General features: G+C 53.6%; 1 protein-coding gene across 1 annotated transcript; it reads right to left on the bottom strand.

Annotated features, from left to right (window-relative positions):
* Window positions 1-1077: 1077 nt before the first annotated feature.
* On the bottom strand, window positions 1078-20307 carry ASB13 (ankyrin repeat and SOCS box containing 13). Its single transcript, XM_080811757.1, has 6 exons — window positions 20207-20307; window positions 13935-14122; window positions 12615-12765; window positions 10301-10435; window positions 4546-4737; window positions 1078-2960 (listed from the first exon to the last, which is right to left on the bottom strand). The coding sequence occupies exons 1-6, from the start codon at window positions 20247-20249 to the stop codon at window positions 2833-2835; spliced, it is 837 nt and encodes a 278-aa protein (XP_080667883.1). The 5' UTR covers window positions 20250-20307; the 3' UTR covers window positions 1078-2832.
* Between the last annotated feature and the right edge of the window lie 3045 nt (window positions 20308-23352).

The raw sequence follows: 23352 nt of genomic DNA, 5'->3' as shown, positions 1-23352 counted from the left end.
TATACGCCCATAAGACCCAACAACATAACTGTCAAACCTGTCGATTTTCATCAAGATGACACTATATACGGGTATCTTTTTGTTGAACGCAACAGTCCCTAATTTGCATTTCCCTGATCATTACTAAACACCCTTTCCCATCAGGGGACAATTGAGGTTTCTCTTTTATGAAATTTCTTGTCCAGAGTCTTTGCCTGTGTTCTTTCTTCTGTCAGGTTATCAATCTTTTTTTTTTTTTTAAAGATTTTATTTATTTGTCAGAGAGAGAGAGAGCACGAGCAGGGGGAGGGGCAGAGGTAGAAGCAGGCTCCCCACTGAACAGAGATCTCGATGCAGGACTCAATCCCAGGACCCTGGTTTCAGGACCTGATCCAAAGGCAGAGCCTTAACCAACTGAGCCACCCAGGCATCCTAATCTTTCTCTTACAATTTCTAGATCTTTCTGTATTTTCATGACCAGTCCGTTGTTATCTGTGCCATAAGTGTCTCCTGATTTGTCGGCTGCATGTTGAGTTCTAAAATGCCAACGGAGAGGTCTTCTGATCTGTTTCTCCTGAAATAAGTGGGACTGTCCCAAGGTCAGAAGAGAATCACTGACACAGCTACAAGCTCTACGAACACCAATAAAGCCACCGTACACACATACCCACCTAACTGTGATGTGTGGGGAGCACTTTATGTTTTTCAAGGCCTCTGTTAATCACCTAACTTCAGAGTCACAAAAACACAGGCTATCTGGGCCTCATGTTCTCATTCATACAATTCAGGACTTGATTACTAATGTCCTTTAAATGATCAGAGTCTGACCTTTCCTCCCTCCACCGTGGCCGGGAAGATCCGGGCTGAGAGGACCGGAGAAACGCATCTACGGTCACCCCCTAGTCAGGGTGCAGGTGGAATCCACATGGGTTACGGCTCGACAAGGCTGACGGAGAAAAGCTACAGGAGGCCCTAAAGTCTTAGTCACTGACATCAGCACCAGGACACAGGGAGGCAGGAAGACAGGAATCTGGGAGACGGCCAGGGCCCCATCAGTGCATCTGCTTCCAACAAAAGGGCTGTGTGAACGTCAGGATGGACTCTATGAAACAATTTTTATTCAGCAGTGAGTGTGGGGATGGATTCTGCTCTCTAGTCCACGGAAGCAAGCGCATGAGCGTTCGTGGCTGGAGGCCAGTTTCTGTTACACAGATGGACGGGCAGAACCCAGTGATTTTGTCATTGTTATTGTTGTTAGTAAGTGCAAAACACCCATCTGCCCCAAACTTGGATCTCACATCACTGGAAGGGGAGTGACCCATTCTCAGCACTCAGCGAGGCACCACCATGACAATGCATCAATGTCATTTTCAAGCCAGAAAATGCCCACTGGCCACCACCGTGAAATTCTCCCCAGATCTGGGGTCCCACCAAGGAACCGCGAGGAGACGAGACGCGCCCACACCCGGCTTCCCCAGTGCAGCCTCATTCTGCCCCACACACTCCCCTGGGAGCAGCTCGGGACACCGGCGGCTTCGGGCACGACTCCCAGCCACGTTTCCCAGTGGTGCCTTCCTCGTGTCCCCAGAAACCAAATACATCTGAACAAATTATGCAAACGTCCTCTAGTTGAACTGCCTGGTTTTTGTGTTTTTAAATCAGGAGAGAGAATCGGACACAGAGGCCAGGTGACTGTACTACTGAAGGGATCATCTCACTGCCGAGAGTGTAGAGCTCGTGTCTCTGTTACTACGGGAACAAACCGGAAAACATTTTCTTCCCCTGCCTCGGGGAAAGAGTCTGATTCCTACGCAGCTCGGCACTCAGACAGTTCCCAGAATCACAGACGTCCCGTAAGTACCTACAGAAGGCACGAGTCAGTGGCTGGTCATCCCGGGTGCCGGCAATCACCCTGTCCTACCAATTTCAGAGCTTCAGGGAGTGAGCACACTTTAGGGTAAAGACAGAATCCATTCGCCAACTGCAGGAACAGAGGAGCAGTCCTCCCTAGAGGGGGTCCTAACGGTCCTTCACATTGAAAGCTTCTCCAGGAATACGCGCGGACACTCCTTCATGTCCTCTGGGATTTTGCAGACCTGTTAACAGAACCTCAGTGCGGCAGCCTGTGTCTGCTCTAATACCAGGCTGTATCCCCAACGTAAACTTGGTAAAAGCTGAGGTATGGAGAGTTCCTGCGCTAGGTGTGGGAGTAAGCTGCCCAAGGCTTCCCCGACCAAGACCCCTGCAAAGCCCCCTGAGTGTTGGGTCTGCCTGGGCACCGGGGGACCTTGGAGAGTGCCAACCACAGCTCCAGAAAAAAGCGTCCGAGTAGCGGGATGTCCTCAAAGGACCTGTCCCCAGCCATATGGTCAGGACCTGACCTCTGCAGCACAGGGTCCTTCCTCCCTTCGGACACCCAGGACTGCGCTAGTGCCGAAGGTGCCCCGGGCTCCGGGCGGCAGGGCCCTGGACCCTCAGCCCCGCGTGGCCTTCTCCTGTGCTCCCAGAAGAGTCCTCCCTGAGAGTCCCCCTGAGGAAGGTCAGTATAAGACACCGGATGGCTGGGATCGAGGAGCGAGCAGAACTCCAGGAGAGCCAGCACAGGGCCATGCTCCCTGCAGAAGCTGAGGCCGGGCCTTCCCGGGGCCTTGGAAGTATCCTCCGAGAGTCTGCAGAGGAGACAGGACAGGGCAGTCGGCCGGGACGCGGGGAACGTTGTTCTGGCTCCAGCAGTCGGGCGGCTGCAGACAAGGCCAGTCCTTGTGGCCCAGCCCCTAGGCTCGGCAAGGCCGGCAGCCGGGGGACCCCCACCCCCGGCCCCCCTGGCCTGCTCCTGCCTCCCAGGCCTGCGACTCAGTTGTAGGAAAGGTAATCGATGAGCCGGGGAGGGATGTTCAACTTGGTGATCTTCTCCAGTCCTCGGACGCCGGTGGCCCTCCTCAGGCTCACCCGGCAGAGCTGCGACAGGGTCAGAGGTGTTTCTGGAAGAGAGGGAACAGGAATCCCGAGCGGTCAGCGGGAGGAAGGAGCACACCATCCTCCACCTCAGGAAATGCCAGGGCAGACCTGGAAACGCTTCCCCTCCCCTCGGGCTAGGATGGGGCCTGCGAGCCTGCTGGGAAGGCTACCAGGACGGATGCCGGGGACCCCGGAAGGAAGATCGGAAAATGGAATTTGGGTGGCGTCCACTGGGATTTCATTCTGTGGGGTTCTGGGGAGGCTTTTCTTTACCCCTTTTCTGTAATGTTATAACTTGGCACACAGATTCGTCAGCAAAGGACTGCTCTGTGGCTAGCAGGCTCGTTTCCCAAACTTCCAGACGGATGAGATGGGGCGAGGGCCACTGCCGGGCGGGTCCCAGGCCACAGGCCCTGCCCTCACCGCCCAAGCCACGGGGCAGAGAGGCACTCGGGGAGAACACGCACACACCACAGAACGGCTCTGACAGACACAGCTTGGCTTGCAGGCGGAGGGTCGGGACCTCAGCACGAAAGGAGAAGCCTGCAGCCGTGGCTCGGGAGGGTGAGCACACTGGGGACAACGATGGACGGTCCCTGGGGGCGCCCCGGCCACCAAGGCACCTGCGTAACAGAGTCAGCTTTTACAACGATTCGATTCTTTAAAAACCCACAAATGCTGCAGACATCTGCTTGATAAAAATATAAATTCGCCACAGTATTCTCGACTGATGAAGATGTATGAAATAAAAAATTCTTTGAGAGGAAAAGAAAAAAAAAAAGAAATCCTGGAGAAATCCATTTTCCCCTGTTACTTCATCTCCCCAGTTATTTGGAGCAGGAAAAGAAACACCCTCCAGGACATGTTTGGCACATACGGAAGGCATCTGCCTCTAAGTTCAGACGGATTTCGGTTGGGTGGGGCCAGCAAACATGTGAGTAAATTGGGTTTTTTTCCCCCCAACTGAGAGGCGTCTGTAAGCCTCTTGTGGTGGTAAGGCAGTATAAAATCATTTGAAAATATGTACCCATGGGGTGCCTGGGTGGCTCAGTAGGTTAAAGGCTCTGCCTTCGGCTCAGGTCATGATCCCAGGGTCCTGGGATCGAGCCCCACATCAGGCTCTCTGCTCAGCAGGGAGCCTGCTTCCTCCTCTCTCTTTGCCTGCCTCTCTGCCTACTTGTGATCTCTGTCAAATAAATAAATAAAATCTTAAAAAAAAAAAAAAATCTGTACCCAGGGGTGCCTCGGTGGCTCAGTCAGTTAAGCGTCTGCCTTTGGCTCAGGTCATGGTCCCAGGGGCCTGGGATCGAGCCCCACTTCGGGCTCCCCTTCTCCCTCTGCCTGCCACTCCCTCTGCTTGGGCGCTCTCTCTCTTTCTCAGATAAATGAATAAAATCTTTAAAAAAAAAAAATCTGCACCCAAAGAAGTCTGGTCCTCAGCCAGATCCTCTGTCCTTGTCTCCTGGAGGGTGGGGGTGGCGCACAGGGGCCCAGGACGGCCGGCTTGCTCGGACACGACCGGACAGACTGTCGGAGCATCCTGCAGGCTACCCCGTGCCGTGCTCACCCAACCAACCACATCCCCGCGACGGGGCGGCGCGGCCTCACTTTCGTAGAACTCCAGGCACTTGGCAGACGCGCTGCTGCTCCACGTGTAGTCGGACGGCTTCTTCCCCCGGTTGTCCCGCGCGTAGATGTTGCCTCCAAACTCAACGAGCATCTCGATGAGGTCAACGTTCTTCACCTTGGCCGCGTGATGCAGGGCGGTCTCGTGAAGCTTCGCTGCGTTCACATTGGCCCCTGCCGGGCCAGAGCGGAGAACAATTAGCACCAAGGAGAGGCCGCGAAGCCAGCAGAAAGGTCAGGTGGTACTTTCTCGCTCCGCACAGTGTCCAAAAGCAATGCCCCAGCCAGGAAAGAATGTCAAGACAGATTCTCCTACGGCCTTTTCAGGATCTTTTTCAAGATCCCAAAGCAGTAATTACTTTGTTTTTTCTGATGGTAGGAGAGCTACAGGCCAACAGCTATAGGAAAGTAAGAGAACTGGAAATGGAACCAGAAAGAAAAAAAAGAAAACAGAAAACTTCCCTGCGAGCTAACAGGCAGTTCTAAGACCCCATACAGGTTGTGCCCTGGATGCTCAGGCTCTGAGAGCTCCGGGGAAGCTGCAGAAACTCCCCCGCTGTTCCCGCTCCCACGCACACTGTTCCTGCTCGTGTGAGCACATGCACGGCAGGTGCAGGACAGAGGCTCTGGAAAGCTATGCTGCAGGAAGGAAGGAATACTTCCTAGTAAATATTCTTTCACAGAAGAGAAGCTCAAAGGAAACACAGGTCATGTTCCCCAAACATCTTCCACAATCCAGGTAAGAGATGAGGTGTCTCGTAAGCTCTGCCACCCACCTGCTCTCAGGATAGTGGTAGACATTCAGAGGGGCGCCTGGGGGGCTCAGGCAGTTAAGTGTCTGCCTCCGCCTCAGGGCATGATCTCGGGGTCTGGGGATCGAGCCGCACTTTGGGGGGGCGGTCCTTGCTCAGTGGGGAGCCTGCTTCTCCCTCTGCCTCTGCCCTTTTCCCTGTCTATGCTCTCTCTTTCTTTCAAATAAAATCTTTTAAAAAACAGTAGACTTTCAGAAAGAGGTGAACCAGTACTAATTATAATATTTTAGATGCATCAAAAAATAAAGATTTTGATAAAAATAGGATTTGTGTAAAACATCATTCATAGGGCACAGCCATCACCAATTCTATGCGAGGGGATCTCCTGGACCCTCAGGATTTTTTTTTAACCAACTTCTTTGAAGTCTGCTCCTAATGGATAAGGAAGTTATAAGAGGAAGGGGATAGGAGAAAAGTATCTTAAAGAAACCAAGCAAATACCCCAGCATTAGTGAAGTTATGCCCCCCAAAAGAGAGTCCAATCGCAGTCATAAAATATCAGCAATGTGGGGTTAAAAGAGATCGAATCACCAACATATCTCCATGTAATGATAAATTTAGAAGAAATAAGGGGTGTAAGGCTATTAGATTTCCTGTCCCACTGCTCAAAAATATTTGGAAATTCTGGTTTCTGACTTAAAAGGGTTTCTTTTTAAAGATTTTATTTATTTATTTGAGGCAGAGAGAGAACTCGAGGCTGCACATGTTGGGGGAGGGGAAGAGGGACAAGCAGGCTCCCCACTGAGCTCAACAGGGGCTCAATCCCAGGACCCAGGGGACCATAACCTGGGTTGAAGACCAATGCTTAACCGACTGGGCCACCCAGGAACCCATGACTTAGAACAGTTCTAATCCCCTAGTAGAACCTAAAACCTATGTCCATAACAGCCATCACTGCCTGACCCTAAGAACACAGCAAGCACCCCAACAAGACAACACAAGCCCAGAAAAGTTCTCTGCCCTGCCCGCAGCCAAAACTCCCAAGTGAGGTCAAGGCAAAAAAAAAATCCCTCAGGAAGAAGGCTACATTACCTAAGTATTTAATTCTGCAGATACACACTGCAAAAATAATACTGAAGGGCAATCGTTGAAGAACCATCCCCCCCCCCCGGACCCTCCTGCACTGTCAGTGGGAATGTGAGCTGGAGCAGCCACTCTGGAAAACAGCACGGAGGTTCCTCAGTTGAAAATAGAGCTACCCTATGACCCAGCAATGGCACTACCGTATTTACCCTAAAGATACAAACATAGTGATCTGAAGGGGCACGTGCACCCCAATGTTCATAGCAACAATGTCCACAATAGCCAAACTGTGGAAAGAACCTAGATGTCCATCCACAGATGAATGGATAAAGAAGATGTGGTATATATACACAATGGAATACTATGCAGCCATCAAAAGACATGAAATCTTGCCATTTGCGACGACGTGGATGGAACTAGAGGGTATTATGCTTAGTGAAATAAGTCAGTCGGAAAAAGACAACTATCATATGATCTCCCTGTTATGAGGAAGTTGAGAGGCAACGTGAGGGGCTTGGGGGGTAGGAAAGGAATAAATGAAACAAGATGGGATCGGGAGGGAGACAAACCATGAAAGACTCTTAATGTCACAAAACAAACTGAGGGTGGCCGGGGGGAGGGGGTTGGGAGAGGGGGGTGGGGTTATGGACACTGGGGAGGGTATGTGCTATGGTGAGTGCTGTGAAGTGTGTAAACCTGGCGATTCACAGACCTGTACCCCTGGGGCTAATAATATATGTTAATTAAAAAATAAAATAAATTTTAAAAAAGAACCCCCCCCCATGAAACCCCTACATGCCAGGGGGCGTTCTTCCAATAGCCGCCTGGACGAATAAAGAATTCTATAGTTGCAGTCATACAGCAAATAGGAGTATGAATGCTAGACGCAAACTGGTGACGAAAAATAAACTGTCAAGTGTCCAGACTGTGAAGGGCAGGGGCTGTCCAGGTCATTAATTGTGGCAATGATCCTGCCAAGCGGGATGGAAAGAGATTGTCTCTGTTTAGCAAGAAAGAAGGGCCACAGCCGGTGAAGGAGAAAAGCAGCGGGAGGACTCGCTCCCGGACTCACGCCGGCCTTGCTCCTCGGGATACAAAACCGCGGCGCAGTGATTCTTTCCACAAGGCGGCATCCCAAGGTACAAAACGGGGTGTGTTTAAACTGCTCTGGGCTCCTTTGGACTGGGCGCGACGCAGATGGGAGATCAGGAGGGGACGCTGGCATGCGCTGCAGCTGGGCGCGAACCACAGCCCTAGGCGCGCACAGTGCAAACAGCAAAGAAGGCAGAGTCTGGAACACGGCACCGTCTGACTCAACCCTCCCGGTGTAGCTTAGGAAACGCCGAGAAAGGGAGCGCGCGCGCATTGAAATGGGGGCTGGGGGGCAGGGACAGAGGAAAGAAAGAAGGGGGAGAAGGTGGTTTTGTGCAGACTGATGAGGATGTGCCTTAAACGAGGGTGGGGGGAGAAAGAGGGACCGGAGGGGAGAGGAAGGAAGAGACGGAGGGGGCAGGGAATAGGAGAGAAGGGGAGAGGGGGGAGGAGGGGGAGAGAGGAGAGGATGGGGAGAGGGGGAGGGAGGGAAGGGCCGGAGAAAGCGCCGAGGAGGGGAGAGGAAGCCAATCAAACAACTGAAGGCATCGGGGCATTAAAAACTCTCAACCTCAGTCTTCAGGGGAACAGGGGTCAACGTCTGGTTTCAAAGCACGACCGGACCAGAGCGGACTCCGAGTGAAGCCTGACGCACACGCAGACCAGGGCGGGCCGCGCGCGCCGGGAAGGGGACCACCCGGCACCGGCCGCCGAGAAGGTGCGCACGGCGCCGCCCGCTCCCCGGCGCGCTCCCTGCGGCGGGTACAGTCCCTGCGGCCCGCACCAGAGCCGCCGCCCCTGTGCCCGCCCGGGGGTCTGAGGCTTCCCGGGGATTTTCCAAGGGCTCTGCGACGCACCCCACCACGTGAAGAATCACTACTTAGAGCCCGCGCGCTGCCCTCTTCTCTCTCCTTTCCGGTGTGACGTTTCCCGCGGCTGGAAACGGTCCCTCTGCTCTGGGAAGGAGGAGCTGTCAAAGGCGACCGTCTAAACCTACAGCGACAGTCAAGTCCAGGGCTGCCGGCCTGGTGGTGGTGGTCACCACTGCTGGGGGAGGGGGGGAGCCCTCCCCAGGGCTCTCCATTCTGCCCCTCACTCCATGCCCCAGGTGTTTGGAAAGCCCCCGGTTGCCTTCCCAGACTGACCAGCCCGCCCCACTGAGCCCACACCTTGGAACTTGGGGGGAGGGTGGCTGTTAGGGCAGGGGTACGGCCTGGCCTCTATACCCGGAATGGGCCCTATTGGTTAATCCCTCTCTCTCCACCCCCAGGAATTGGTTCAAATAACCTGGGCCTGAGCCAATCAGCATGTGCTGAGCCTGGACAAAGGGACTAGATTGGGTTCAGAGCCAGGACCCAATGTGGGCTCCTGGGATTTAAGGGGAAACGTAGGGGAGACATCCGGAGAAGCTGTTTCTCACTTTTATGAGAAAAGTACCCAAAGCCCCGGGAAGAAAAGTGGATTTGAGCCGGACCCTGATGTTGTGATTTTCAGCCCATTAGGGACGCCAGGCATAGGATCAAGCCAGCAGAGTGGACAGCGGACCCGCAAGATTCAGACATGCCAGCTTGAGGATGCAGACAACCCTTGGGGCAAAGTGACCCTGACACCTGCCTCCTTCTGATCCTTTCAGTCTCCTGGACCAAGACTCCCCTTCGGCGCCCTGCAGCACGTGGCTGCTTACAAGAGTAATTGGATCCGTAAAGTCCTAATTGATACAGAGGGGTGCTGGGGTTCAGGGCCCTGACTCGATGCTCTCCCCTCCAGCCACCACTAAAGGAACTAAAGAAGAAAGGGCACCAGGTGTCCTGAGCACACGCACAGCAGGCGCCCAGGGGACAGTTGTTGACGGTAACATGGCCATTTCCGCTCAGCAGTCACAGCAGCTAATAACCCTCGGTTGACCGCAAAGCAGAGTGATTGGCCGGAAGGCCTCAGACTCCTCCTCCAGAAGGTTTATCGTTGTGTAAGAAGGAAAACCACCCTAATGGCTAACCTGACACAAAATGAATCTTTTTCACTAAAAACACGTAAAAGTGGCTCATGAAAGCGAGCCAGACTCCCGAACAGAAAAGCACATATAACTTACGCTCAAATGACTGTCGTCCGGAGAGAGCACGTCATCGTTCTATTTCTGACCAGTTTTGTTTTTTATCCTAAGTTGCACCCAGAATGGCTGAGCTAAAATTTTCCAACAAAATATTTACATTGGGTTCATAATGAAAACTCCCTGCCAGCTCCCACTTTGGCTGTTTTAAAAGCTGCCGTGGTAAACAGGTCCTGAATCCAACCTTCACTGGACCGGGCTGTGCTTTATTTCTTTTTTTTGTTTTTTGCCTTGGGAAATCCCCATCCTGAGCCTGAACAAGGACCCGGATTCCAAACGTGCTGCGGGCTCCTTTCCCACGAAGCCCCCCACCTCTTTCTGATTTAGATGCAAACTCATCAGGCAGGCACTGTGGCTGCTCCCCGTGCCCACTCAAAATAACGACTGGCCTTTATGGAGCAGCAGATCCTGCAGAAACGTGAGTACGAGTCCTTCCAGCAACCCCGCAAAACGGGGTTTATTCTCTCCAGCTTTCTAGATACAGACGCGGAGGCCCACGGTCTCAGCTGTGTGGGTGGGAGAGCCACTTTCCAAGCTGGTCTGTCTGATTCCACTGCCCCGCTCACGGCCGGCACACGGTGCAGCTAACCAAAACACCTCCACTCAGCCACGCGGGTATAAACACCAGCACGCCTGCCCCAGCAGCGCAGGGAGCATCAGGACACCCTCACCCTGAGCAGCGCGGGGAGAAAGGCCGGCCTACCTGCGTTAAGCAGCATTTTGACGCAGTCCAGATGCTCCCGGGCACAGGCCACATGAAGAGGGGTCCCGAAATGGCAGTCATGCGCTTCCAGGTTGGCCCCGACGTCGATAAGCAGCCTCACGCACTCAGAACTTCCTTCAAGCGTGTGGGAAAGGACGGGAACCATGAATGAATGTGTGCATTTGCCATCAGCCCAAGGGAGCCGCAGCTGGACAGGTGGGCCCGAGCCTGGCTACGGGGGGAGGAAGGGGGCACCAGGGCTGGGGCTCAACCGAACGCCACTCACAATCCCGTGGGGCCCCAGGGAGCCAAAGAAGGTCCCTTTGGGGCCTGCAGGGTTTACCGAGCCTGCCGGGCCGCGGACCAGGGGGAGAGGGCACAGCGGACCCTCTTGGAGGAGAGCGGAAGGTCTGGGGTACCCCCTGAACCGCCGGACTCCGCTCCGCAGCCGCTAGGAAAGGGCTCCCCACCTCTGGGCTGCCTCCTGCGCTGTGTGCGGGCGGACGCGGAGCCTGGGCGTGCGCTTCCGAAGCGGCTGGCAGCCCGAGGCCACAGCTCCTGGATGAACCTCCCTAAGCCTCCCCACCTCGTAGGTCCCCTGCCTTGTCCCCGCCGGGCCTTCTCCAGCCTCCTCTCCAGCATCTCCGACGGGGTTTGCGTGGAGGTCCATTCTGCCCCGGGCTGCATCCTCCCTCCTCACTGACTCCTGCTTCGTCCAGCTCCAGCCCCCTGCCGGCCGTGCTCTTGGGGATGTCCTGACTGCGGCACAGTCCTCTCCCTCCCCTCCTGGGGGTCCCTGTGCCCGGCCGGTCCGTCTCGCCATCGGCATCGCTCCTGAGCCGGCTCTGACCCTGTGCCCTGCTCTCCCTCGTACTATAAACCCTGCCAATCCTTCTCCCAAGCCTTCTAAGTGAATCCGTTCCCCTTGGGCTCCTAGGGCTTTCCACTCCCGGCTCCCCTCTCCACATCAGGACACCTCTACCCCTTCACGCCTCTACCCAAGAGCAGCAGATGTGCCACCCCAAACTACGCTACTTTAGCAGAAGGATCATTCTGAGCTTGAGGCTATTAAGCAGATACAAGACCAGCCGTTCCCCCTCCCTCATCTGCCCAAGAGCGGGACATAAATTTATAAAGGTGTCCCTATTGCCCTCCACGCTGAAGGACAAATCAATGACCGGAGACAATCCAGACACGTATCAGCCCAGAGAGAGCCCCGGAGAGCGAATATGACAGTGAAGAGGAGACCCCGAAGCAGGAGATGGTTCCTGTCCCAGCCATCATTCTGCAGAGTGGGGATTTCAGGCCATATGCAGAGAGACGCAGGTGTGAAATGGCAGGGGGCACTGCGCAGCTCTAGGTGGGACTGGGGGACGGGGTGGTATGGGGCAGTGGTGGGAGAGGGCTGGGAGAGCTCCTGAGTGAGACCCAGGCCACCAACCCCTTACAGGCCATGCTGAAGACTCTGGCTTCCGCCCTCTGGCCGTGGCCATCCCCCAAGGACTTTGAGGAGTGACTGGACCAACGACACGATCACACGTAGTGTCGCGGGTTTCATAAAGTGTCCTTGGAACTGTACGACATTTCTTCGACCTGGATGGCAGTGGCACAGTCTCAGCACTAGGTCCGGGTGACAAAAGCTGACCTCACTGGGAAGCGGGGTGGGAGGCCACAGAGGACAGTGGCTCCGTGAAGAACCGTGGACGAGCATGCCCCACCCCCCACAGTCCCGCACCCCACACCCCGTAACCAAGACCAGCGCCGCGCCCGCCAATCCAAATACTGGCCAGGAGCTTGCAACCTTCACTCAGAAGAGTAGAATTCAAACTCCGTAGTCTGTCATTTAACGATTTCCCACCCGCCGGTGTTGCCCTAAATTTCCAGTCTTCTCTGCTGACCCTCCACTGGGAACTTCGGGCCCAGTAAGCCTGGACAAGTCACCTTCTCGGTGCACGGAGTGGCCTTCCTCGTACCCTCCCACCATCTGAAACCTGTCCATTCCCGTGGGGCAGATGAAATCCCACCTGTTCCGAGCCTCCCAACCAGAACAGGGAGCCACAGGGCAGAAGGCGGGGGAGACGGAGGAGGCATGGCAGGGGGAGGGACTTGCAGTGCTAACATCTGAAAGACACTGGAGGGGACCCCTGAGAAACAGAACCCCGTCCTAGAAACCACGGCCCCCCACTCCTGGGTGAAAACCATCTTCAGGAGGAAACGGCCGGGCAACCCCCGACCAGGAGCCAGAAGCAGTCTGGGCACACTCCTTAGCGAGCCTGTGGCTTCCCGTCTACACTGCTCGCTCGAGGGGACTCACCGCTCATGCAGGCCTCGTGCAGCGGGGATGCCGTGTACAGGGGCGGGTTGACCTTGGCCCCGTAGGCGAGCAGGAGCTTCACGCACTCGACGCTGCCTGAGGCACAGGCATCGCACAGGGGCGTGCTGCCATCAATGTTGCGGGCATCCACCTGGTGGGAGGGAGAAAGGCGCGGGGAGCGTCAGGGCGGGCATCAGCGCAGAGGGGGAGCCCACGGGACCCGCTCTCTCCCCCGACGCACATTCATCTTTGCAAAGGCCCTTGTCGGGAGCACCAGTGTCCGAGTGTGTGCTAAGGTACTGCGCCAGGCAAGGGCGTTCAAAGACAAAGGAACGGGGGTCGGGGGTGCCTGTCAGCCTGCCAAGCGTGGGAGGCGTCCTCTTCGGGGCTCTTCTCTCGGGACAGGCTCAATTCTGCTTCCCTCTTGCCCCCTGCCCCCCCCCCGCCGCCGCCCCCAGACTGCAAGCTAAGGACACGGGAGGAGAGTGAGTCTGCACTTCTGCTCAGAGCGCCGGCTGCTTCACGCGGCCCCTCCGGCCGGGACACCACCGGGAAGGAAGAGGGAAGGAAGACGTCGACGCCCCCAGCCGGCAGGTTCCGTCTAGAACTCCGCTGTCATTCGGGGACACACTACACTGCGTTCCGGTTCCTCGGGGGCCACCGTCAGCGGCGAGGCTCCGGGGAACTGGCGGGGCGGTGGGACCAGTGCGGCTCAGGGTGCACACTGGGGCCCGGGTTCAAGCGGCGGCCGGTTGTAGGTGTCCAGTCGGCCCCTCCCAGCGCCCCGCGGCCCGCTGCTCCGCCAGCCACAGCCACAGCCACGGCTCCGGCTCCCGGTGCGCCCTGACAGGAGTGTTTACACCGGGGGAAACAAACCCGAGCCTTGTGTTCTGGGCCAGCCCACCCCTCCCTTCCATCGAGAGCAGCGACCCACTCAGTCATCTCAGAGACCACAACCCTGCTCCCGGACCCAAGCGGCAGCTCCCGGGGCCTGTGTGACTGACGTGCAGGCCTGCTCCTGCCCCGCCGCATCCAGGCAGAGCACTCCCCCGGCCCCTCCCTGCCTATGGCTGCCGCTCTCTGGCCACCAGTACGCTCCTGAGAGCCGAGCCATGACCACACTGGTCCTCAGCGTGCCGCTGACCTACAGAAGGCCCCTGCTGGCTTCCTCCTTCCCGTCCAGGGGTTTCTCTCCTTTCCGTGCATTTGCTCAGCACAAGGCTAATCCCAGGCCTTGTATTTCTTTCCCCCCCTCCCTAGGTTCTGGGGAGCAGGTGCCGTCCCTCCCATATCGGGGCTCCGTCCCACAGGGCCCCTCACCTGGGCCCCGGCAGCCAGCAGCAGCTGCACACACTGCGCCTGGCCCTGCAGACTGGCCGCGTGCAGGGGCGTGATGGAGTCCACCGTGACCTGGTTGACACACGCGCCGCTCTCGATCAGCCGCTGCAGCTGGAGGGTCTCGCCGCGCTGGGCCGCCTCGTGCACGGGGGTGCGCTCCACCCAGAAACCTGCACGGGAGAGCACACGAGCGCTGGGGCCGTGCCGCCGCCTCCAGGTCCAGAGAACCCCGTGCAACCCCAAGGACACTTATGAAACCTAAGACACTACGTGTGATCACACAGTTGGTCCAAACACCCACAGACTCCCTGGGGGATGGGCACCGGGGCGGTTCAGCCGGTTGAGTGTCTGACTCACCCCGATGAGTGATCTAAGCCATCCTTGCTGTACGGCTGACCCAACTGTAGCTCCCAGGAAGGGAGGGGGAGCCTGGCCATGGTTTCACAGCTTCAAAACTCCCCTCTCTCCCAAGGACTTCCAGAAGACCCTCTCCCTTCTTCACCTCCATGTGGCCTGGGCCCGAACACAGCGGTGCTGGCGCCATCCGGCTGCCTCCTGAGCACGGAGCCTGCACGAGTGGTGGGACCGAGCGCCGGAGCCTTGAACGTGGTAAGTCTGGGATCACGGGGAGCCTGGCGCCCTGCTGCCCACTGGGCTCCCTACTATGTGGGGATGAGGGTTCCGGTCTGAGCCAAGGGCAGACAAAAACCGCACTAACTAGCCGAGACCGTGAACTACCTGAAAGCACCTGCTACAGCTGTGTTTCCTCAGTCTCCATAACCTAAGGTACAGGGCCCTCCTCCAGACGCTCGGCTTAAAAAAAAAAGTGCTAAGTGACCGTGCTGGGTTAATACCGACCTATCCTTACTGTCACACTACTTCAAAAGACGAGATCACGTCACATACCTCTTCATGATAGCAGTCCCCTCTGCTCGCACTGCACATCTTATTACTACATTCCCCTAGAATAGCTTTTTTTTTTTTAATTTTATTTTTTCAGAATTCCAAGAGTCATTGTCTATGCACCACACCCAGTGCTCCATGCAATCCGTGCCCTCCTTAGTACCCACCACGAGGCTCACCCAACCTCACCCCACTGCCCTCCAAAACTCTGTTTCTGAGTCCACAGTCTCTCATGGTTCATCGCCCCCCTTATTTCCCCCAACTCCCTTCTCCTCTCCATCTCGCCATGTCCTCCATGTTATTCCTTATGCTCCACAAATAAACGAAACCATATGATAATTGACTCTCTCTGCTTGACTTATTTCACTCAGCATAATCTCCTCCAGTCCCGTCCATGTTGCTACAAAAGTTGGGTATTCGTCCTTTCTGATGGAGGCATAATACTCCATTGTATATATGGACCACATCTTCTTTATCCATTCATCCATTGAAGGGCATCTTGGCTCTTTCCACAGTTTGGCGACTGTGGCCATTGCTGCTATGAACACTGGGGTACAGATGGCCCTTCTTTTCACTACATCTGTATCTTTGGAGTAAATACCTTGTAGTGCAATTGCAGGGTCATAGGGAGCTCTGTTTTTAATTTCTTTTTATTTTTAAAGATTTTATTTATTTGACAGACAGACATCACAAGTAGGCAGAGAGAGAGGAGGAAGCAGGCTCCCTGCTGAACAGAGAGCGCAATTCAGGGCTCGATCCCAGGCCCTGGAATCATGACCTGAGCCGAAGGCAGAGGCTTTAACCTACTGAGCCACCCAGGCGCCCCTATTTTTAGTTTCTTAAGGAATCTCCAGTGTTTTCCAAAGTGGCTGCACCGACTTGCATTCCCACCAACAATGTAAGAGGGCTCCCTTCCTAGAACACCTTCTAATCAACTTGTCGGTTCCTAAGCCTTCCGAGAGCACCATCCCAAGTGGGGTGGGATGCTCTCCTTTGCAGAGGGACAACTTGATCAGTTGTGAGTCGATGACAGTCTACCCAGATGGCCACACCACTACCATGCTTCAGCGCATGCATCCACGGGAGGGGCAGGGCAGGACAGGGGCTAAGGGCTCTGCTACACCTGACACTCGGCTCCGCCCATTATCAGCTTTTGCAGGACCTCGCCCCCCACCCCCAGTGTTTCTTCACCTAGAAACTGGGCTGATGATAAGTTTATGCATTGGTGGTTCATGAAATGTAAGTGAATTAAAATAAGAAAAAGCACATAATATGTGGCCTGGCACAAAGTGCTCAGAAAATGCTGTCTATTAGTAATATCCCACCCCCCCCAACTGAGTCTCCCTGTCTCGCCCACCAGCCAAAGAGCCTGTGACCCCATGAAATGGGGACTTGATCATATATGGGGTGGGGGGGTCCGTGGAGAGCAAAGGGGGAGCTAAAACTCAGAAGATTTGATAGTCACAAAATAGACAAGCCAAGCTTGTGGGACTTTCTACTACCTCAAGAAGGGGACCCCAGGATGTTTACTTCCCCCGTAGTAATGACCAGTCACCAGCACGCCTATCTTGGGGGCTAGTAAAAAGCAGCTACCACTGTAAAGTTGGTCTGGAAGAAGCCAAACCCGCGGGCAGGGTCAGGGGTTGCAACCCCACGAAGAGGAACGCAGGGTGGGGACCCCAGTGTCGCAGCAGGACGGGGCTGCAGCTCAGGAAGGCGAGGGGGCCTTCGATTTCTTGCACTTCGCAGGTAATTCGGTTTTTTGCTTTTTTAATTTTTTAATTTTTTTTACACATTGAAGGCCTGTGGCAATCCTGTGTTGCAATTTTTCCAACGGTTTTTACCTCACTTTGTGCCCGTCACACTTCGGTCATTCCTGCAGTATTTCACACATGATTACCTTTGTTGTAGTGACCCGTGATCCATAACCTTTGGTGTTACTTACCTGTCTGGGGATGCCCCAAACCATGCTCGTAGGAGACGGGGAGCTTAATCGACAAATGTGGGTGTCCTGACTTCCCCAGCCAACTGTTCCCCTGTCCCCGTCTTGTCAGGCCTCCCTCTTTCCTAAGACCACACAGTGAAATTAAGACCAACTAATAACCCCACGCCGGCCTCTCTGTGTTCAAGTGAAAGGAAGGGTCCTATGTCTCTCGCTTTAAATCAAAAGCTAGAAATGAGGGGCCCTTGGGTGGCTCAGGCAGTTAAACTCCTGACTCTTAATTTCAGCTCAGGTCATACATGATCGCAGGGTCATGAGAGGGAGCCCCACATTGGGCTCTGCACCCCGCAGGGAGGCTGCTTGGGATTCTCTCTCCTTCTCCCTTCCCCCCAACTCGCACACATGCGCTCGCGCTCTCTCTAAAATAAATCTTTAAAAAAATGTTTTTAAAAACAACTGGGAATGATTAAGTTCAGGAACGGGGGCATGTGGAAGGCTAAGACAGGCTGAAAGCTAAGTCTCTTGCACCAAACAGCCAAGTTGTGGATGCAAAGAAAAAGTTCTTGAAGTAAGTGGAAAGAGCTACTCCAGTGAACACACGAACGATAAGACAATGAAACAGCCTTACTGCTGATGCCGAGAAAGTTTTGAACAGAAGATCAAACCAGCCACAGCATCGCCTTGAGCCAAAACCCAACCTAGGGCGAGGCCCTACCTCTCTTCAATTCCATGAAAGGTGAGAGGCGAGGAAGCTATAAAAGAAAGACAGAAGCTAGAAGGCTGGTTGGTGAGGTTTAAGGAAAGAAGCCGCCTCCAAATCATAAAAATGCCAAGTGAAGTGGCATGTGGTCCAGAAGATCTAGCTAAGAAAACGAGCCAGGGTGGCTACAGCGAACATTATCAGTGCAGATGAAACGGGTTTCTACAGGACAAAGATGCCATCTAGGACATTCATAGCTAGAGAGGAGAGGTCAGAGCATGGCTTCAGGGGACAGACGGGCTCTCTCGTGAGGGGTTAATGAATCTGGGGACTTTAACTTGAAGCCAGTGGTCACTGAACATTTCAAAAAACCTAAGCCCTTAAGAATTCTGCTAAATCGGGGTGCCTGGGTGGCCCAGTGGGTTAAAGCCTCTGCCTTCGGCTCGGGTCATGGTCTCAGGGTCTTGGGATCGAGCCCCGCATCGGGCTCTCTGCTCAGCAGGGAGCCTGCTTCCCCCTCTCTCTCGGCCTGCCTCTCTGCCTGCTTGTGATCTCTCTCTCTCTGTATCAAATAAATAAATAAAATTTAAAAAAAAAAAGAATTCTGCTAAATCGACTCTTCCCATGCTCTATAAATGGAACGACAAAGCCGAGGTGATAAAGTATATGTTTACAACACAGTTTACAGAGTATTTTAAACCCAGTCTTGAGACTTACTGCTGAGGGGGGGGGAGCACTTAAGTAACCCTACAAATTGATTAGAGATGAATGTATTTGATGGGAAGGGTGTGAGCTTTTTAGCATAAAAGAAGGAACCCAGAAGAAATCCTCCTGGGTTTAACTTCAGCCTTGCTTCTTTCTCGTTGTGTGAACTCAGCTGTACCTGTAAATCATCAGACATAGGGACCAACTGCAGCTCCCCCGGGAGAGGTGACGAATGCTGGCACATAACCTAGCAGATCCGGGCTCTTACGGTGATCCCAGAAACTCTCCTTTCTCTCTCCATTAGACCTTCTGATTACACCAGACAGTAGTGAGCTGTGTTTGGAGTTCTTGGCCAAGAATGACTGAGAAAATTGGTTCATCTGGCTTAGAGTCCCCAAATCCTTAAGGAACCCTTTTGTCGTCTTCTGGCAGCCTCTCGAGTACACTCTTGAGTACAGATCTTGAATATAGGATCACTTTTTCAACTTTGCAAATGGACACTTACATTGGGTCCATAACATCCTGTATTATGTTTGTATTATGAATACTGGATTCACTTAGGAGATGACTTGCCCTAAATTCTCTGCAGAGCCTTACAATATGGCCTCAATAAGTACAGTCTTTACCTCTGTGAGGTGTTCTATTAAAAAAAATGGAAAATGTAATGCTTGGAAGTATACTATGCATCTAGAATTTCAGATCAGAATGTTAAAATGGGTTACAGTTCCTACAGTGGGCCTCTGCTTCTGTTGGGATAGCAGGTCCCCAGATCCAATACATTCAGCTGATTCATTAGCATTGAGAATGAAAGTGTCAGGGTATATTTTTGAGGGGAAATAAAACAATGACCGTGGAAAATATCCATGAACCTCAGAAGCCGTAAATCCATTGCTGGGGTATGCTTTTCCCTTCAAGACTCCTTAAACTACACAAAAAGAAAACAAAAGCACTCAGAAGTAAATGCTCCGTTATTGAGCACTCTACATGAACAAAAATATGCCAACTAGTTTTGGCTGCCCTAGTTAGCTGTTCGTTGCTTATTTAACTGAACCAAACACAGATCACGCTGCTGGGGTCAAAGTCTTGTGCCTGCCCGGGGGTGGAATGCGGGGTCAAACCAGATGCTTATTAAATGCCTTTGATCTGGTTGAAGGTGGCTGTTTTGTCAGGCCAAACACCTGCCTTGCTAGGACTGAAACTCCTCACACTCGAAACTGACTCACTCTTAAGACTTCCCACTTTTATTGGCAGTGCTGTTTTTACTGATGTAAAGATATTTTAGACAATGGGGGGGGGGGGAGGCCTTCCAGGTTTTCAAAGTGCGTTCTGGGCACATTTCATGTGCTGTAGTATTACTTTATTGGCAAAGATGTTTGCTTCCCCCGGGGAATGTCCCTTTGCCCTCGAATTCATTTTATCCTTCCGTAGCCCGAACCGAGATTTTTTTTTTTCTTTTTCTTTTTCTTTTCTTTTCTGTTTTTTAAACACAGGGTGACCTGTCGCAAGGGCATCTCCTCCTCCCGGAGCAGATGCCTTCTATGACAACTGGGTGTACCTGTAAGATGCTAATGACAGAGCGCCACGACCTTCTCACACCGGGCACCTCCCGGGTGCTCTGAGCTTGGCCATGACTATGCCCACCCCGTCCCCGCGTCTTCCCTAAGGTGCGCGGCGCGCCGGTGGGTCTGCAGTCGGGAAGTCCCACGACTGACGCGTCACGACCATGACCATGACCATGACCGCGACGCGCTGGCCGGGGTCGAGGAGCCGGACGCAGAGCGCGCCGGAGATGCTCCGGGATCCCCGAGGCTGCTCGGGAAAGGGAACGGCGGCGCTCCAGCCCCGGCCCACCAAACCGCCCTGCCGGCGCCCGGGAAGCAGCGCGCGTCCCGATCGCCGGGCGCGCGTCCTCGGACGCACCTGTCCCGCCCGGGAGCAGCCCCGCGGCCCCTGCTTCCGCGCCCGGCCCGCGCCCGCACTCCCCGCACCCGCGCCCGCACCTACCCACGTCGCCCAGGAAGCAGCCGTCCGGCCCGCGGGCCTCCATGCCGCCCGCCCGCTCGCCGCCGCGCGCCCGCACTCCCGGCGACTCGGGCGCCCGCGACCTGGGCGGAGCTCCGCGGGCTGGGCGGGCCGATGGGGGCGCTTCGCGGCCGCCCGAGGGGCCGCGGGAGTTGTAGTTCGGCCGCGGCCGGGCGCCCGGGACTCGGCCCGGAGCGCGGGGCCCTGCGCAGAGCGCGCGCGGCGGGGCTCGGGCGGTGCCTCGCGCTGCGGGCTGCGGGCTGCGCGGCGCTGCGGAGCTGCTCTGCTCTGGGTCCGGGAAGACCCGCCCCGCACTTTCCACCCGCGCCCTTCGGGGGGCGAGGGCAGAGCAGACGCGCCTTCCCCGGGCCCGCGGCGGGGCGGAAGCACGGGTTTCCGCGTAAGGCCGGGTGGACGGCTGCCTAGTGAGGTGCGCGTTGCTTTGCTTGTGCAAAGCGGGTTGCACGGTTCGGAAGGTCTGACTTCGTCCAGGTTCCTTGTCGCCTCGGCACGAGATCCCTCTCCCACCCCGACCTGGACGGAGCCTACGCGGACACGTTAGTTTGGGCTGGAAAGTAACAATATCAGGACGTACCCGGTGCGGAAATGCACGAGGACCCGTGGAGAGCAGAAGGGCTCTCTCTCCCCTGGACGACTCGAACCTTTTCCTCCCGTCCAGACCGCGGGCTTTGCATGGAAAGGAAGTCTGAAGCTTGTCTGACCAAAGCCCCTGGGGAGTCCGAACCCCAGACCTGCAAAGGACACTTCAAGCCTGTTTGCCGTGTGTTCGCACCCTCACTGCCACTTGTTCAACAAAATTAGGCTCCTACATTTTTCTTGTGAGTTTCTTGCATTCTGTATTAAATGTACATTTTTAAAAATCTAGTTGCTGTGGGATGTTATTTTTTCTATAACAATGCCTTGAATCATAGTTCGTATTTTCTTTGATTTTTCTTCCTTGACTAAAGCATCATCTAGATCTTAGTACAGACTGTATATTTGTATATACCGTATATATTTATAAACCACATACATTTATACTGTATTTATGTCTCTACATAGACATGTATGTATTTCTTAAATATATTAGCAGATATTTCCTATTTAGCTTATTTTGTAAATTTTTTTCCATTCTGTTGCTTGATTGCAATATTGCAGAAAAGTTTTAGCTTTTCATATATATTCAGAAATATATACTCCGAGAGTGTTCCTTCTTTCTCCAACGGTCAGAATGTATTTCCCCACTAAGAGCCAGAACATGTATATAATTATTTTGTTCTGTTCTGCTGTTAAGTCTTTAAGTCTGGAATTTGTTTTAATCTATAGGATGTAACTTAATTTTTGTCCAAGTTGAAATAAAGTTGTTCTGAAAATATCATTAACTAGTAATTTATTTTTGCGTTAATTTCCTTCTGTTGCATTTCACTTGATTTTACTTTGCAGATTTTTTTTTTAAACAAATTGAAAGCTTGTGTGTTGAGCAAGTCCATCCATGCCATTTTTCCAACAGCATTTGCTCATTGTGTGTCTCGGTGTCACTTTTTGGTAATTTTTGCAGTTTTTCAAAATTTTTCCATTATTTATGGTGATCTGTGATCAATAGCCTTCGATGTTGCTGTTGTAACTGTTTGGGGGCACCATGAACCACACCCGCATAAGACCTCAAACTTACTTGATAAATGTTGTGTGTGCTCTGAGTGCTCCAGAAACCAGCCATTCCCATCACTCTCCCTGTCCTCAGGCCTCTCTCTTCCCTGAGATGGAACAATGTTGAAATCAGGCCAATCAATAACCCTACAATGGCATCTGTGTGTACAAGTGAAAGGAAGAGTCAACCACATCTCGCTTTAAATCAAAAGTTGGGGCGCCTGGGTCACTCAGGTGGTTAAGGTCTACCTTTGGCTCAGGTCATGATCTCAGGGTCCTGGGATCGAGCCCCACATCTGGCTCCCTGCTTGTCAGGGAGTTTTATTCTCCCTCTCCCTCTGCCCCTCCGACCTGCTTGCACTTAATGCTGTCTCACTCTCTCAAATAAAATTAAAAACAAAAACCTAGACGGGCTGAAAGCTAGGCCTCTTGTACAAAACAATTAGCCAAGTGTGAATGCAGAGGCAAAGTTCTTGAAGAAAACTGAAAGTGCTAGTCCAGCAAACACACAAATGTTAAGAAAGCAAACAGCCTTAGTGTTGATCATGAGGCTGTAGGGGTCTAAATGGAAGAGCAAACCAGCCACGCCACTCCCAGAAGCCCAAACGTCCCGCAGAGCAAGGCCCCGACTCTGCAATTCCCCAAAGGCTGACAGGTGAGGACGCTGCAGAAGAAAAACCAGCAGAGGTTTAAGGAAAGATCCCACTTCCCAAACATAAAGGTGCCCCAGGGAAGCAACAAGCAGATGCTACAGCGAGTTCTCCGGAAGATCTAGCTAAGAAGACCGAGGGGTCTACCCAGGTTACCTATGTTGATGGAACAGCCTTATATTGGAAGAAATTAGCACATCAAGTTAGTGTTTTCGTGTTCTTCACATAAATACCCAGAAGTGGGGGGGCGCCTGGGTGGCTCAGTGGATTAAAGCCTCTGCCTTCAGCTCAGGTCATGATCTCAGGGTCCTGGGATCGAGGCCTGCATCAGGCTCTCAGCTCAGCGGGAAGCCTGCTTCCCCCTCTCTCTCTGCCTGCCTCTCTGCCTACTTGTGATCTCTGTCTGTCAAATAAATAAATAAAATCTTAAAAAAAAAACAAACCCAGAAGTGGAACTGTTGGATCATACCGTAGTTCTGTTTTCTATGCTTTGAGGAACCTCCCTACTGTTTTGCAAAGTGGCTGATCCAATAGTGCACAAGGGTTCCCTTTCTCCACATCCTTTCGCTTGTTACTTCTTGTCTTAGATAATAGCTATTCTAACAGGCGTGAAGTGCCATTTCATTGTGGTTTTGATTTGCATTTCTCTGGTGATTAACGATGTCGAGCACCTTTCCATGCACGTATCGGCCGTCTGTACGCTGTCTTTGGAAAAAGGACGATTCAGGTCCTCAGCTGCTTTCATCACCTTGTTTGTTTGCTATTGAATTGTAGGAGTTCTTTATATATTTTGGATATTAACCCCTTATCAGATCTATGATCTACAAATAT

Source organism: Martes martes (genome assembly GCF_963455335.1).
Source record: "Martes martes genome assembly, chromosome: 8".
NCBI lineage: Eukaryota > Metazoa > Chordata > Mammalia > Carnivora > Mustelidae > Martes > Martes martes.
This window is presented reverse-complemented; position numbering and strand designations above follow the sequence as displayed.

What these genes read in the sequence shown, in the direction of transcription:
- ASB13 (XM_080811757.1), bottom strand. Translation starts at nt 20,249, where the DNA reads ATGGAGGCCCGCGGGCCGGACGGCTGCTTCCTGGGCGACGTGG. An exon ending in TGCTGGCTGCCGGGGCCCAG is followed by an intron (nt 12,766 to 13,934) that starts GTGAGGGGCCCT and finishes CCCTCCCACCAG; the next exon opens with GTGGATGCCCGCAACATTGA. An exon ending in GTGCCTGGAGTTCTACGAAA is followed by an intron (nt 2,961 to 4,545) that starts GTGAGGCCGCGC and finishes CCTCTCTTCCAG; the next exon opens with AAACACCTCTGACCCTGTCG.